Source organism: Eptatretus burgeri, chromosome 11 (assembly GCF_056783735.1).
Source record: "Eptatretus burgeri isolate ZD-2024b chromosome 11, Ebu_testis_v1, whole genome shotgun sequence".
Taxonomy (NCBI): domain Eukaryota; kingdom Metazoa; phylum Chordata; class Myxini; order Myxiniformes; family Myxinidae; genus Eptatretus; species Eptatretus burgeri.
Window position 1 is genome coordinate 90,756,011 of NC_140971.1, and position 13,664 is coordinate 90,769,674.

Consider the following 13,664-nt stretch of genomic DNA (forward strand, 5'->3'; position numbering starts at 1 on the left):
CGTCCCCGACTCCTTGGTGTCACTTCCTGGCTATTGTCTCCTCTGGTTTGATTGACCGGAACCCCGTCTTGGTGGCAGAGTCACACTGTGCATCAAGAACTCCATTTCACACTCTCCGTATACTGCTCTTACACCTCCTAAACCCCAGGTGTAAACTTGACGAAAATGACAGTTAAAAAAAAAAACAACAAGAATAGTTTATTCATTTGTGTTCTCCATATTCTCATCATTAAGGTTTGTTGAAGATTTGATGACGAAAGCTCAAATAGTAAAAAATGTTGGCTCGGACAGACACAATGAAGCTCAATGGTAAATAAACAAACACGGAAGTGATCTAAAAATAATGTTTGTCTCACACTGAACATGCTGCAGAGGGGCTGATCAAGGCTTTTCTCCGCAATTAATTATTTATTCTTTTCTCCATATTCTCATGATGTATGATTTGTCAATGACTGTAAACTGATCACTACTTATGCATCTTTCAATCCGATTTGGATCAAACTCCTTGAAGACATTCCCCAGTTGCTGCTGAATGGCTTCATTAATTACATTTCTGTTCATAGCCTGAGGTTCATCCAAAGAATGTGCTTTTCATGAGTAAACAAGAGTTCTAACATAGCACCATAAAGGGGAGTCCATTGGGGGTAGGTCAGGCAAATGAGGTGGCCAAGAAATTGGTCCATGTCTCATGATCCACTTGTCTGGGAAGATGTGATTCAAGAACGATTGCACATCCAAAGCATAGTGGCAGGGAGCACCATCATGCTGGAGCAAGGTGCTATCTGATAGATTTAATCCTCATGTTTCAGGGACAAAGAAATTGTGTAGCATTAGAAAGTAAGGTTCATCAATGACTGCTGCTTCTTTACAAAAAAAAAAGAACCAATGATGTGTGGCTCCCTGAGAGCACACTAAACATTGATTTTTGGTGAGTCTCTTTCATGTTTCAAGAATTCCTGATGTTCTTCTGTCCCTCATATGTGGCAGATGTGGTGGTTGACTCTGCTACTGATGTGGAATGTCACCTCATCAGGAAGTATCAACTCATCAGAGAAACCCAGGAGACATTTGAGTTTTTGATTTGAATTATTAACAGAAATCTAACCATGCATGGCAATCCTCTTCTTGAAACATTTGACCACCTGAATCTTGTAAGCATGTTCATGCAATTTCACTTTGAGAATTTTGTGGCCTGTTGATTGAGAGATCTTTAGTTCACCAGATGGACATCGCAACTATTTTCATGGCCTCCTGGAGGATAGGCACAGTCTCCTCACTGATTCAAGGCCTGCCAGATCGTGATTTGTCATTCACTGACATAATTTCTTGAAACTTATTCATCAAACTGTTAATTCAGTTCATATGTGGTGCATCTTTACGATAATGAGCAGTGAATTTTCTTCTCACAACTGTTATTGACTTCTGTTCCATACATGCTGTTAATACAGTTAAACTTTTCTTCTATTGTCACCATTTTCATTCATTTTCAGGATCTGAAATGAAACGAAACAAGGAGCTGATGCTGTCGAGGTCCCCTGCCTTTTGGGTGGTATGAGGAATAGATGTGTGTAATATGAAAGCGAAATATTGAACAGTTATTGAAATATCGTGTACACAAGACAAGTTACTAAGATGGTTAACCATGGCAACAAAATTCAGCCAATCACAGCCATGATCTAATCAGGTTGAGATAATGTCATGAAGGAAGAGATATCTACAACATGAAAACAAAATGTTCAACAATTTTTGAAATATCACGTATACAAGAGTACATGGACAGATGATCGGTCAGGCAGTTGGACGGAGCTTGTCAGAGGACAAAAATTTAACTGAACATTACCAACGACATAAATATGAACAAAACTTTATGAACTAAGCTTTCATAAGCTGTTTGCTTCTATGGTGCTTACATCCAAAGACAGACTTTACAGACTTTACATTATTTTTCCAAACCTAATATACATGTTTACAATGCATTTACATATCGTGTTTACAATCAAGACTTCCGGTTCAGAGATTTTTTTCCAGTGTTAGTCAAATCTGCAGCTGCCGCTTCCATCTCATTAAAGCTCAGTTTTCCAAACCTGATTTGTCATGTTTTTCTGTTATACATTTGTCGCTGTGTTGCTTTTTGTGTTTCTGTCCAATTTTTGATGTTAAATCATACCTTGTTATGCTGTATTTGTTAAATTTGTTTTCGTGTTGTTCAAGGTCTACACCTCGGATAGCTGCTGTGAAAATTGTCCCTTTTGTCTACCTGTTCCTTGTTTTGCTTCTTTTTTCCCCAAATATTTTACTTCTACCACCTCAACTTTATCTTATTTCCCCTCCTTACTATACATATATTAAAAAAAAACATCGAGTAATATGTATTGTTGAGGTCATATTTTGTATGCAACCTAATAACGGAAACTGTGTATTCCCTTGCTACATTTTTCCCCAACCTCTCATCTTCCCCATCTCTATATGATATGTCTGTTGCTTTTTAAACTTTATTCCACCACGTCATGAAGATCAGCAAGGTAACATGCTCACCAGAGCACTTCTGGAACTCCAAAGGGAACACTTCTATTAAGAACAATAAAAAGAGCAATCAGAGATTGCAGACCCTCACCAGGACTTGTTTTGTGTGGTGTGTTGTGTATTTTGTGTGGCATTTCTGTGTAATAATGTGTAACTCGTATTACGTAATTAATAAGAGACATAATTATAACTGCCACTTTATAACCGGCAGTGATGACCAGTTCAGCCATTTCAGAGAGGAAGATTTTTGAAGGTTTCAAAATAAACAAAAAAATTAATAAAATATGGCTACCGAATCACGTGACCGACGACATCATTAAAACAATTTGTGAACCATTTTATCCTGAGATGACCCCAAAAAAAATTTCATACTGATCGGACGTAGCATTCAACATATGCAATTATGATGCCATAATGACGGCACCTATGACGTCATTACAAAATCCCATTCCCCATGAGAAGTACTTGCTATCTGCCAAGTTTCAATTTTTTTCCTTGGTAAAGTTCGAGGTACAGTGGTCCAACGTTTTTCCGTTTTTCCAACAAGGCTGCCACATCATGTGACCTATGATGTCATAATTATCACTGAACATTCTATATCAGTAGGAACACCAATATTGAAAATTTCACCTCAATCTGACAAGCGGTTCCGGAGAAAAACACAAAAGTTCAGTGCAGACAAACAAACAAACAGACCCAAATGCAATACCCTCTCCTTTGGCGAAGGTAAATATCTTAACCTACCTTACGTGCATTATAAATACTGGCACATACCACCAAAAATACCCCTGATGGGCAGAAAAAAAAATCAGATGCAAAGACAATGGTGGTCTACAAGTCAGCTGAGACTACAGAGCAGACACAGGCTTGGGTTGAGGATCAATATGCAAGACAAGCAGCCTCCAGGTCAGTTGAGACTACAGAGCAGACACAGGCTCGGGTTGAGGATCAACGTGCAAGACAAGCAGCCTCCAGGGCAGCATGTTGGGCATCCTTAGAAGGTGAAGCATTTTGATAAAGTCAAAGCATATTTTGCAATGCCAAATATTGGTATTTCATACAAAACCATAAGGCCAACATTCCCGAATTTGTTATCCAGGATTCCCGAATTTCATTACAAATTGCATTAAATTTCTCCAGGCAACGCCGCAAACTGAATGTAAATGTAAACTGAAATTAAACTGAATGTAAATGTAAAGTGAAAAACCATAAAGTGAAATTAGTTAACTGAATGTAAATGCTTCTTCCTTTAAAAACATTTTAAGATGCTTCACTGTCCTTATTTCTCCATCAGAAGTACTCCACATGTTTCTCTTCTTCACAATGATCTATTCCTCATCTTCTTCTTCACCCATAATATTTTCCAAAACTGTCTGTCAGATAAGTGCTTCGTCCACAACCCTCCTCCCACACATAAGGCAACACCTTTCGCCGTGCCTTCAACCAAAATTCTAAGCCCCACCCCATGCCACGCATGATCTTGACCTACAGTTATCCAATTTGGTAATTCGGCATCACCATACCCGTTTCATGTCTGCTCTTTCCACCTCCCCCCCCTCATCCCACCCTTGCACAGCAGCTCCATGTACCCCATTCTGCATGTATCCTCACCCCACCCTCTCAATGCTTTCCAAACACCCCACCTATTCAAACCTCCCACCTCACCCTGCCCCCACAAAGTCTCTCCCGCATCCTGCACCCTCCCAACGCCTCTGTCTCATCCCTAACAGTGTGGAACTAAAACATCTGAGGTCTCCACTCCAACCTGATGGATCTCTCAATCCAGGTCGCTGCCGAAAAAACGACATCTGTTTCACAGAATCCTTCCTTCCGAAGGACGTCCTTGACTCCTTCGTGTCTCTCCCCAGCTATTGCCTCCCTGATTTGATAGGCCTGAACCAGGCCCCGGCAGCAGAGTTGCACTTCACATCAATACTCAATTTCTTGCTGCCTTAATACTAATCTTACACCTCCCAACGACCAGGTGAGTGAGTAACTTTGGCTGCGACTTCTCCTCCGCTCCCACCACTTGTTTGTCTGTGCATTGCAACATCCTCCAAAGACTGGCAGGATGGCCGAGAGGCACACACACTCGCCTCTAAATGGTCTAGCCTGTGTTTGAATCTCAGCCCAGCTATAAACTGTCATTCAAGTGTTTCATAGCCAGGGTGATTCAATGCATGTGCAATTCCTCGGATGGATGTTGAATGAGAATCCTATTTGCTGGCATAAGTTTTGGATATTAAAGATATCCCACAGTGTATTTTGCGAATAGTAGGTGAGTTATTGCTGGCACCATGGCCAAATTCCAAATTCCCGCCCAGACAAGCAGGAGGAATTTCATCAATGGCACAGTCACATCCCCAACGAAGGATGCTATCCAGCAAACTTGTGCTGCATAAGATTGAAAAGGAAGACCGTCCTCCAAACAGTGATGACTCCATTTACTCCATTATTTTTTTTCTCTTTCTCTTTCTCTTTCTCTCTCTCAACTTTCAACCACTCTCTATTCCTCATATGTGGCGATTTCAATTGTATCCATGCAACTTGGCTGGATGTTGGTATTCAATTCACCAGCCATGGCGCTTCAGCATAGGACTTCCTCCATTCAGGACTTGGTCTTGACAAACTCCCCCTTATAGGTCTCCTGCGGACAGGTCTCCTACAGTGGCCTGCATAAGTATTCACACCCCTCCAAAGTTTTCACATTTTGATGCCACCTGAGCTTATTTCATGATGATTTGAAATCAAACTTGATATTCGAGTCTTCACAAACGACTCCAAACCCAAAGTGATAAAGCTAAAAAATGCAGATGAAATGTAAATAAGTTTGAATTAACAGAGAAAATCAGATGATTCTCAGTTACATAAGTGTTCAAACCCTTTGCCAAATTAATCCGAAATCACTGCAGGAGCAAATTGTTTATTTGACGGTTACAAAATTTGTCCTAGGTTTCACCTGTATTAGTCGAGATGCCAAACAGCCATTTCAGTGCAAAGCGTGCTTTAGCGTCAATATGAAGTTTCTTGGTGGATACATCATCTCTGAGCTATCCTGAATCAGAATCAGCCGGGTACCAGACTCGCACCCTTGAGGAATTTTTTTTAGAGGCTAAAAACAAAATGGCCACCACAGACCTTTCGATAAATTCTGTTTTGGGCTATATCTTCACTTCTAATGCACTTACACACACAACTTTGGTGTCTACTACTATGTTTCATGTGACAGACAAGGTAAACATTGATGATTCTCTCAATATTGGATGACAACAGATGGCGGAATTTGAATCTGGATGGCCAACAAGCTTCAACAAGACACTAACCAAGAAAGTGACCCTGATGACTTCAACCAAAAAGAGCATCAAGCTGGATGGAAGGCCAGTATATGATACCTAATTGATCTACACCCGAGTCATATGTCTCCAACAATACAGGGATATTGATATCAAGGATGTCCTCTCTTACGAACTGTCCCCTGTCCCAGCCTCCTTGTTTGATGAGTGCGGTGTGATGCGGACTCAGTCGAAAGCAATCCTGAAGATGAAACTCCAAGTTGAGCAATCAAGTCGAATCCAAGGTGTTCCAGATACTGTCATCATCGATGGATGCGCCATGTTATGGATGGTACATTGGCCCACAAATGGTACAGTTGAGGATTATGTGATCAACTTCATGGGAACCATCAAATACCACCTGGAGTGTTGTGACGTATACCTGATTTTCGACAGGTACATCGAAATCAGCACGAAACAAATGACGAGATCCAGTCGCGCAGGTCATGATTCAAGTCGAAAACATCAACTCAACTTACACACAACACTTCCAGCGCAAAAAGTGGTCCGAAATGTAGCCTACAACAAAGTACAACTGATCGATTTGATCTGTCAGTATCTGATGACCCACATTGAGGACAACCAGACCAAACTGGTGATCACCGGAAAAGGTCCTACACCAGTACAAGTATGGAACAATTCCACTCTCCAGAGACAGGATCTGAAAACACACCATGAAGAAGCAGATGTCATCATCATCCATCACTTAGTTAGAATTGTGTCATGTGTCAGTGGTGACTCACACATCAAAGTGGTCTGCGACGATACAGATGTCTTTGTCATGTTGATTCATTTCTACCTCGAAGAAAAGATGACTGTGAATGTCAGAATGGAGAGTCCGTGTGCTGGAAGAGCGAACGTAGACATTCGTCAAACAGCACTGAAACACAAAAGCATCGCCAAATATCTGCCTGCTGTACATGCTCTGACCGGATGTGATACTGTGTCGTATTTGTTTGGCATTGGAAAGGCCACAGCACTGAAGGTACTCATGGGCGGACATCATCCCACCTTACTTGGTCAGCTGGAAGCAGACGAGGAAAAGATGCTATCTGAGGCAACTACCTTCATTGCTGCCTGGTATGGTTCCAAAGTCGAAGGTTATATGTCCACACACCGGTATCAGTTGTGGAAGTCAAAGATGGCCAACTCCAAGATTACCTCTGCTTCGAAATTGAAGTCGTTGCCCCCATCGCATGATGCCTTTGTTCAACATGTACATCGCGCTCATCATCAAGTCATTATGTGGAAATAGATCACTCAGTCAGACCCTCCGAACTTGGATCCCATCAAATATGGATGGCACGAAGGTGAGCACGGTGCGACGTTGTTTCCAACCACACTTCCACCTGATGTGTCTGCTGCACCAGTCACCATTCTGCAGCTGATCAAGTGTGGATGCTCCACCAGCCGGCCATGTTCCACTGGGAGGTGTGGTTGTGTGGCAGCACAGATGTCATGTTCGATGTTTTGCAGTTGTAATGCTGGATCAGACTGTTGTAACGAACAGACAAGGGCAGTAGCTGCTAATCACGACGACGATGATGAAGATGGAACATAATGTAGAACATTGCATTCTTAACAAAGTTAATATTTGTTTGCCTAAAAATAAAAGGTAATTTCAAAATCATATACATGTACATACTTACTTTAAGACATAACCCAAAGTCATAGTCAACTATCTACATGTATCTGGATATATTTGTTTAAAAATCTTATTCCAATATCATCATCAATTCATCGATCATTGCAAGTAAGTTACTTCAGCCGTCATTGACTATTATTGTACGTAGTATTAATATTTGAGGGTTCATCAAATTCAATTTCTTACTCGAAGTGATCAGTGGAACTGCAAAATAGCCATTTTTCATATTAAAATGGTGGCCATCTTGAAAATATGAGACAGGTCTTATATATATACACCTTCAATTTTATCATTATCGGATTCCTTGACCATGAAAACATAGTACTAGACACCGAAATTGTGTTTGTAAGCGCATTATAAGTGAAGATATAGCCCAAAACAGAATTTATAGAAAGTCGGTGGTGGCCATTTTGTTTTTCGCCTCCAAAAAAAAATTCCTCAAGGGTGCGAGTCTGGCACCCAGCTGATTCTGATTCAGGATAGCTCAGAGATGATGAATCAACCAAAAAAATAAATAAATAAATAAATAAAAAAAACTTCATAATGATGCCACAACATGATTTTTCACATTTCCGCTGGACGATATGTAATCAGTTGTTTAACGTAAAAATTAAGATCCCCACTTATTTAAGGAGTTTTAAGGTGCAACTCAACTGGTCAACAAACAAGGCAAACATGCTCAAATGTAGTTTGTGGAAAAAATGCATCTTATTCATACTGCAGGCATGTGTAGAAAGGTTTTGTGGTCAGAGGAGACAAAAATTGAAACTTTGGTCCAAATTCAAAGCGTTATGTCTGGCACAAGCCGAACACTGTACATCACCCAGTCAACACCATCCCTACTCTCAAGTATGGTGGTGGCAGCATCATGTTAAAGCAGCTGCTTTTCATCAGCAGGGACTGGCAAGCTTGTCAGGGTAGAAGGGATAATGGATGGTGAAAAGTACATGAGAATCCTTGATGAAAACCTGGAGGTAGCCATGCATCTGAACCTGGGTATGAGATTCACATTTCATCAAGACAATGATCCGAAGCACAAAGCTAAAGCCACATTGGAGTGGCTGAATAAGAAGAAAATAAATGTTCTTGAGTGGCCCAGTCAAAGTCCTGACTTGAACCCAATTGAATATTTATGGCGAGACTTGAAGATTGCAGTTCGTCGATGATCCCCATCAAACTTGGCAGAACGAGAGCAATTTTCACGGGAAGAATGGACTAAGATTTCACCATCTTACTGTGCAACGCTGGTAACAAAAAGAAGACCGATCCAAAAATACTTGTAGCAGTCATTGCTGCAAAATGTTCTTCCACCAAGTACTGACCGAAAGGGGCTGAATACTTTTACAACCAATATATTTTGATTTGTACATGTGTTTTACAGGTATTCCTAACATGTAATCGCCTTCAACTACAACAGTGTTTAGTTTGATCTCTTCAGTTCGGAATAAAAAAGTTAAGTTGGAAAAATTGTTTCTACGTCATTCGTAATTCATGTAAATGTGGCGTTATTGGTAGGGGGTGAATGTATTTGCAGGTCACTATATCTACTGCCCCTGATATTTACTTAGCCTGGCAATTCTTGCAAAGAAACCTGCTTTCTTTCTCTCGCTCTTTCTGTGTGTCTGTATGTGTATGTATATGTATATGTACATGTACATCTATATCTCTATCTCATAAAACAGATCCATACAATCTTGTCTCCAGTTATCCTGTCCTTCCCACCAATGGTGCACTGAATGTGGTGTGGCAGTTGCTATGAAAGAACTTTCCTTCTCTTCCTGGAAAGCAAACTCAACCGAAGGCAATCTCAAATCATTCCACAAAGCCCGCAACAAGTGCGTGTCCACTCTCAGGAGAGCCAGAAAACAACATCCGTCCAACCTCAAGATTTAACTTTCAAACTCATCTCCCTCCTTTAAAACTTGGTGGCACCTTGTTAAGTCTCCCACCAGAGTATGCTCTCCTCCATTCCTTCCCTCATTCAAATGGCACCACTGTCGACTCCAATCATGAGGCCGAATGTCTCAATTCTGTGTTCGCTTCCAAATATTGTGTCCCCAAACCCCTTCACTCTCCGTATCGACCCTACTCGGTCACACCACACTGCTCCTGAACTCTTTTGTACCTAAGAAGGTAAAGAAGTTTCTAGCAACTCACACCTCTGATTCTGCAGCTGGACTGGATGGCATCAGCTCACATGTCCTAAAACCCCGCTGTGCTGCTCTTGCTCATCCTCTTTCTGCTCTTTCACCCGATCATTTGACTTGGGTCATTTCCCATCAGCTTAAAAATTAGCCAACATCACTGCATTTTTTAAAAAGGTGCAAAAACTGATCACCTTAATGACAGACCGATCAGCAAGGTCATGGAATGCATCATCGCAAGTTATATGAAATCCTTTCTTTTCTCCAACATTGTGATCTCAGATCATCATTTCTGATACAGACCAGGTCACTCTACCTTGAACATACAACTCCTACTCTCCCAACAATGGATAGAGGCTCTCAATGTCAGACATGATATTAGGACTGTCTCTCTGGACATAAATCTAACTTTTGATACAGTCTTGCTTCCTGCCTTGCTCTCCAAACTCCACACATGGCTTACCGACTTCCACTGCTCTTGTAGCCAATGTGTGGCTCTCAACGGAATCCTTTCATCAACTCTCCCTATTAAGGCTGGAGTGTCCCAAGGCATTATCTTGAGTCCAGTCCTATTCCTAGTCTTAATCAACGATCTCTCTGACTCTCAAGAAAATCCTCTTTATTGATCAGCTGATGACAACTCTCTGCCATGACATCCTTCAGAAAGGCAGGCAGCAGCCTCTTCCCTGTCTTCAGATCATAACTTTGTCACAAGCTGTTAAAACACGTCTAATTTGTCTTTTAATCCAGACAAATCTCTATCTCTCTCTCTCTCAACCACAAGACAAATTCCCTCATATAATTTAATAACAATCCTCTTGAGAAAGTTGTCACTCAAACTTCTGGGTCTCACTCTCAGCCATGATCTCTCTTGAACAAGCCACATTTAAAAGTTGGCATCCAACGCCAGCCACCGACTGGGCATCCTCTGTCATACAAAGTCCTTCCTTGGCACACCTGAACTTATATCCACCCACACGGCCTTCATCCGTAGCTTGATAGAGCACTGCTCTCCCCTCTGGGCTGGCACCACTGCCCTTACACCTTGCTCAGCTTGACACCGTGGAAACAAAGACCTTCAAGATTATTAGAATCTCCCTCAATGAGGCTGAATCTATGGGCTTATCACTCTACCATCACAGACAGGTCAGTTGTCTCTCTGTCTTTTCCTGCTGACTTTCTGGTCTTGCACCCTCTGCTCTTTCTGTGCTTTGCCACCCCTGAGGTTTCTGTATGGTTTCAAAGGAAGTGTTCTTGCTAACTAATGACTGCATTCTTCCATGAGGCTCGATTATGCACACCTAAAAGTTATGTACTCACCTGACCTGGCGTGCAGCCTGCACATAACGCCTGTATCCTTACTTTGTGGTTCTTCATCATAAAGCCCTTAGGGCAACTTTGGATGGACAGTCAAATTCTCTCAAAAAGCTGTGCTGCTCACAATCCCCTCAATGGATAAAAATATGACTGTTAGTACACACTTCCACTGCATTTGCATAGCTATATTTAAGTTGTGCTAAGTGAGAAGGATAACAAATTACAGTAAATTTAGTTTTATCAACAGTTAAAGCTCCTTCCAGATTGCATCGGCAAGCAAGGCTGCAGGTTCCTGGAATTCACAAAATGACCCCCAAAAAATCTTTTAACTCACAAAATACAAGAGGCACAAAATTAAGTTGAACTCACATGGCCAGTACCCTCAATATCAGGACCTCAGGATGCTTTGACATGTTAATTTATGTCCTAATTTCACTTCCCCTTTTGAACGTGGTTGGCAGGGAGCATTCAACAAGATAAACGTGTGAACATATGATGTGCGCCTCCAAACAATGCAGATTCTTTTATGTCTGCCATAATGGAGTATCATCTCCATGCAATCATAAATGTAATCAGCAGATGTAATCATCAAAAAATGGTCAACTTTGTTGGTAAGTGTCATCAGAATAAAATATGCTTTTGTCTTGCATTGGTTATCACCGTACAAAGATATGGATCATGTGGAATAGAGGTCCAGCGTCATGCACATAATCTATACTTTCAGCTTGTTGTTTGCCAGGAATCCATGACATGGTTCTGCAAGCCAACAAATATATGACAGGCAGTGTGTCATGAAAATCACACCCTCATAGCATACGCTGTGAACCCATTCACAGCCTTAGCACAATGACAACAATACAGACTCGTCTCACCGTCCTGAAATGATGGAGAGTGCAGGGCGCCGATCTCGCTCATTTGGTTCTGAAACCTTTACGCCATGGTCGAGTATTAGCCCTGCCTAAACATAGAGAGAAAATGATAACAAAATGGAAAATCCATGACACGTTTTTGCTCATACTGTGTCGTGTTTTAAATGAAATAAATGGGAAGCTGAGTGGACTTCTCAATAATTTCTGTGGAAGCAGTCATTTCTTGGTATGTCTTTTGGCTCATTGTGAACAAGGTGTGGCCGTCTCCACATCAATTACTGAGAAATTCTCGAAAAATTACATTTATCGCTCAATGGCTCTTTTTCAAACAAGGATGTGAAATATGAAAATGATCCTAAAGTTTAGCAAGTTGTTTTTAATTAACCCATTTCAGGTTTTAATGACATAATATTTCAATGACATAACCACTCACACTGGGCTGCAATTAACACAATGTCTATATTTTTACAATGACCACCTATCAATTTACTATATCTCATTCTTTAATTCCTTATCCCAACAAATAACTGCTATTTTAAATCGAAGGTATGGATTCAATCACTATGTAGCCAAGCTCACTTGCTCCAATTGGTGTCACATACATCAAGTCTTAATAAATAAAGGGGAAAAAAAATCATCATACGTTTTCAGGAGTGTGTGTGTGTGTGTGTGTGTGTGTGTGTGTGTGTGTGTGTGTGTGTGTGTGTGTGTGTGTGTGTGTGTGTGTGTGTGTGTGTGTGTGTGTGTGTGTGTGTGTGTGTGTGTGTGTGTGTGTGTGTGTGTGTGTGTGTGTGTGTGATCCGAGAGTGTGGCTACCCACCCTGTGGTTGGAGTGAGCTCGGTTGTGTAGGAATGTTCCCAGAGGCAACCGTTCCGTGTAGCCAGGGGGATAACTACCTTTGGAAAGGCCTGTTGCCTGATGATGAAAAATGAACCAGAATCCAACCTCCTGGTAAAGATTTAGAAAGAGATCATAAGGAAACGCCCTAGAATATGACTGGGACAAGCCAGGGAGATGATATCGGTTGTTTGTAGAATAAACAGCACAGTGTAAAGACCTGTCATACCACACTTTATCAATATTTCAAATTTTCTTTCTTTGGCACTTTCTCCATTTTGTATAGTTCAAAGGGAGAGGAAGCGAGGAAGAGGCAGAATGCAATTCTGTAGTTGCATGCACAAACTATCCAACTACCGTAAGTTACACTGGAAGCAAAAACCATACCTCAGATCCAGCTGCTGAGCATCTGATTATGTTATTGTTTGGGTTTGAGATCCAGAAAGCAGAGACACCACTGTGGGACAGTTCATCCATTACTCCAGATTGTATGTCAGTGCATAAAGCCACACTTCATCATATCAACTCTACTCTCCTTAAATCCTTCCTTTCTTTTTCTCTCCATCTCCACATGTTAAATGTTCAGAAGCAAAAATTCTAACACATCAAACCACAACAAGACCAACTACGGGTTTGTATCATGAACTTCATGCATTCTTTTTCATGCGTCCTTGCCTGCAGTCTCTTCGTGAACGCGCTACAGAGCCGGGAAAGGCCCTAGCGGCCAGAATGCGGCACATGTGTGTATCTCGATCTGAGGGCAACAATGGGCCAGAGTGAACAAGTAACCCGAGGCAGTGCCAGAAAGTGTTCCTCTCCTCGGGTCCATCCTCAGTGAAGAAGCAATGTCCATGTGTGTTATAGCCGACCACATCCTGCACCTGATAATTGCAATGAAAACCTTGCTTAATGAGACAAAAAAACTTATTGCACAATAAAAGTACGATTTGGACTAAAGAATATTAACAGATACATGAGATCTATTTTCAAATATTT

At 41.3% G+C, this 13,664-nt stretch overlaps 1 protein-coding gene across 2 annotated transcripts in view; it reads right to left on the reverse strand.

The window, feature by feature from the left end:
* Positions 1 to 13,664, reverse strand: part of CEMIP (cell migration inducing hyaluronidase 1) — a 112,457-nt gene that overhangs the window by 67,313 nt on the left and 31,480 nt on the right. For both annotated transcript variants that reach the window (XM_085847339.1, XM_085847340.1), the window contains exons 9-12: positions 13,344 to 13,549; positions 13,056 to 13,125; positions 12,651 to 12,779; positions 11,834 to 11,919 (exon numbers count right to left, since the gene is read on the reverse strand). In XM_085847339.1, the coding sequence (XP_085703465.1) occupies positions 11,834 to 11,919; positions 12,651 to 12,779; positions 13,056 to 13,125; positions 13,344 to 13,549 (491 nt within the window). The remainder of the gene's footprint in view (positions 1 to 11,833; positions 11,920 to 12,650; positions 12,780 to 13,055; positions 13,126 to 13,343; positions 13,550 to 13,664) is intronic.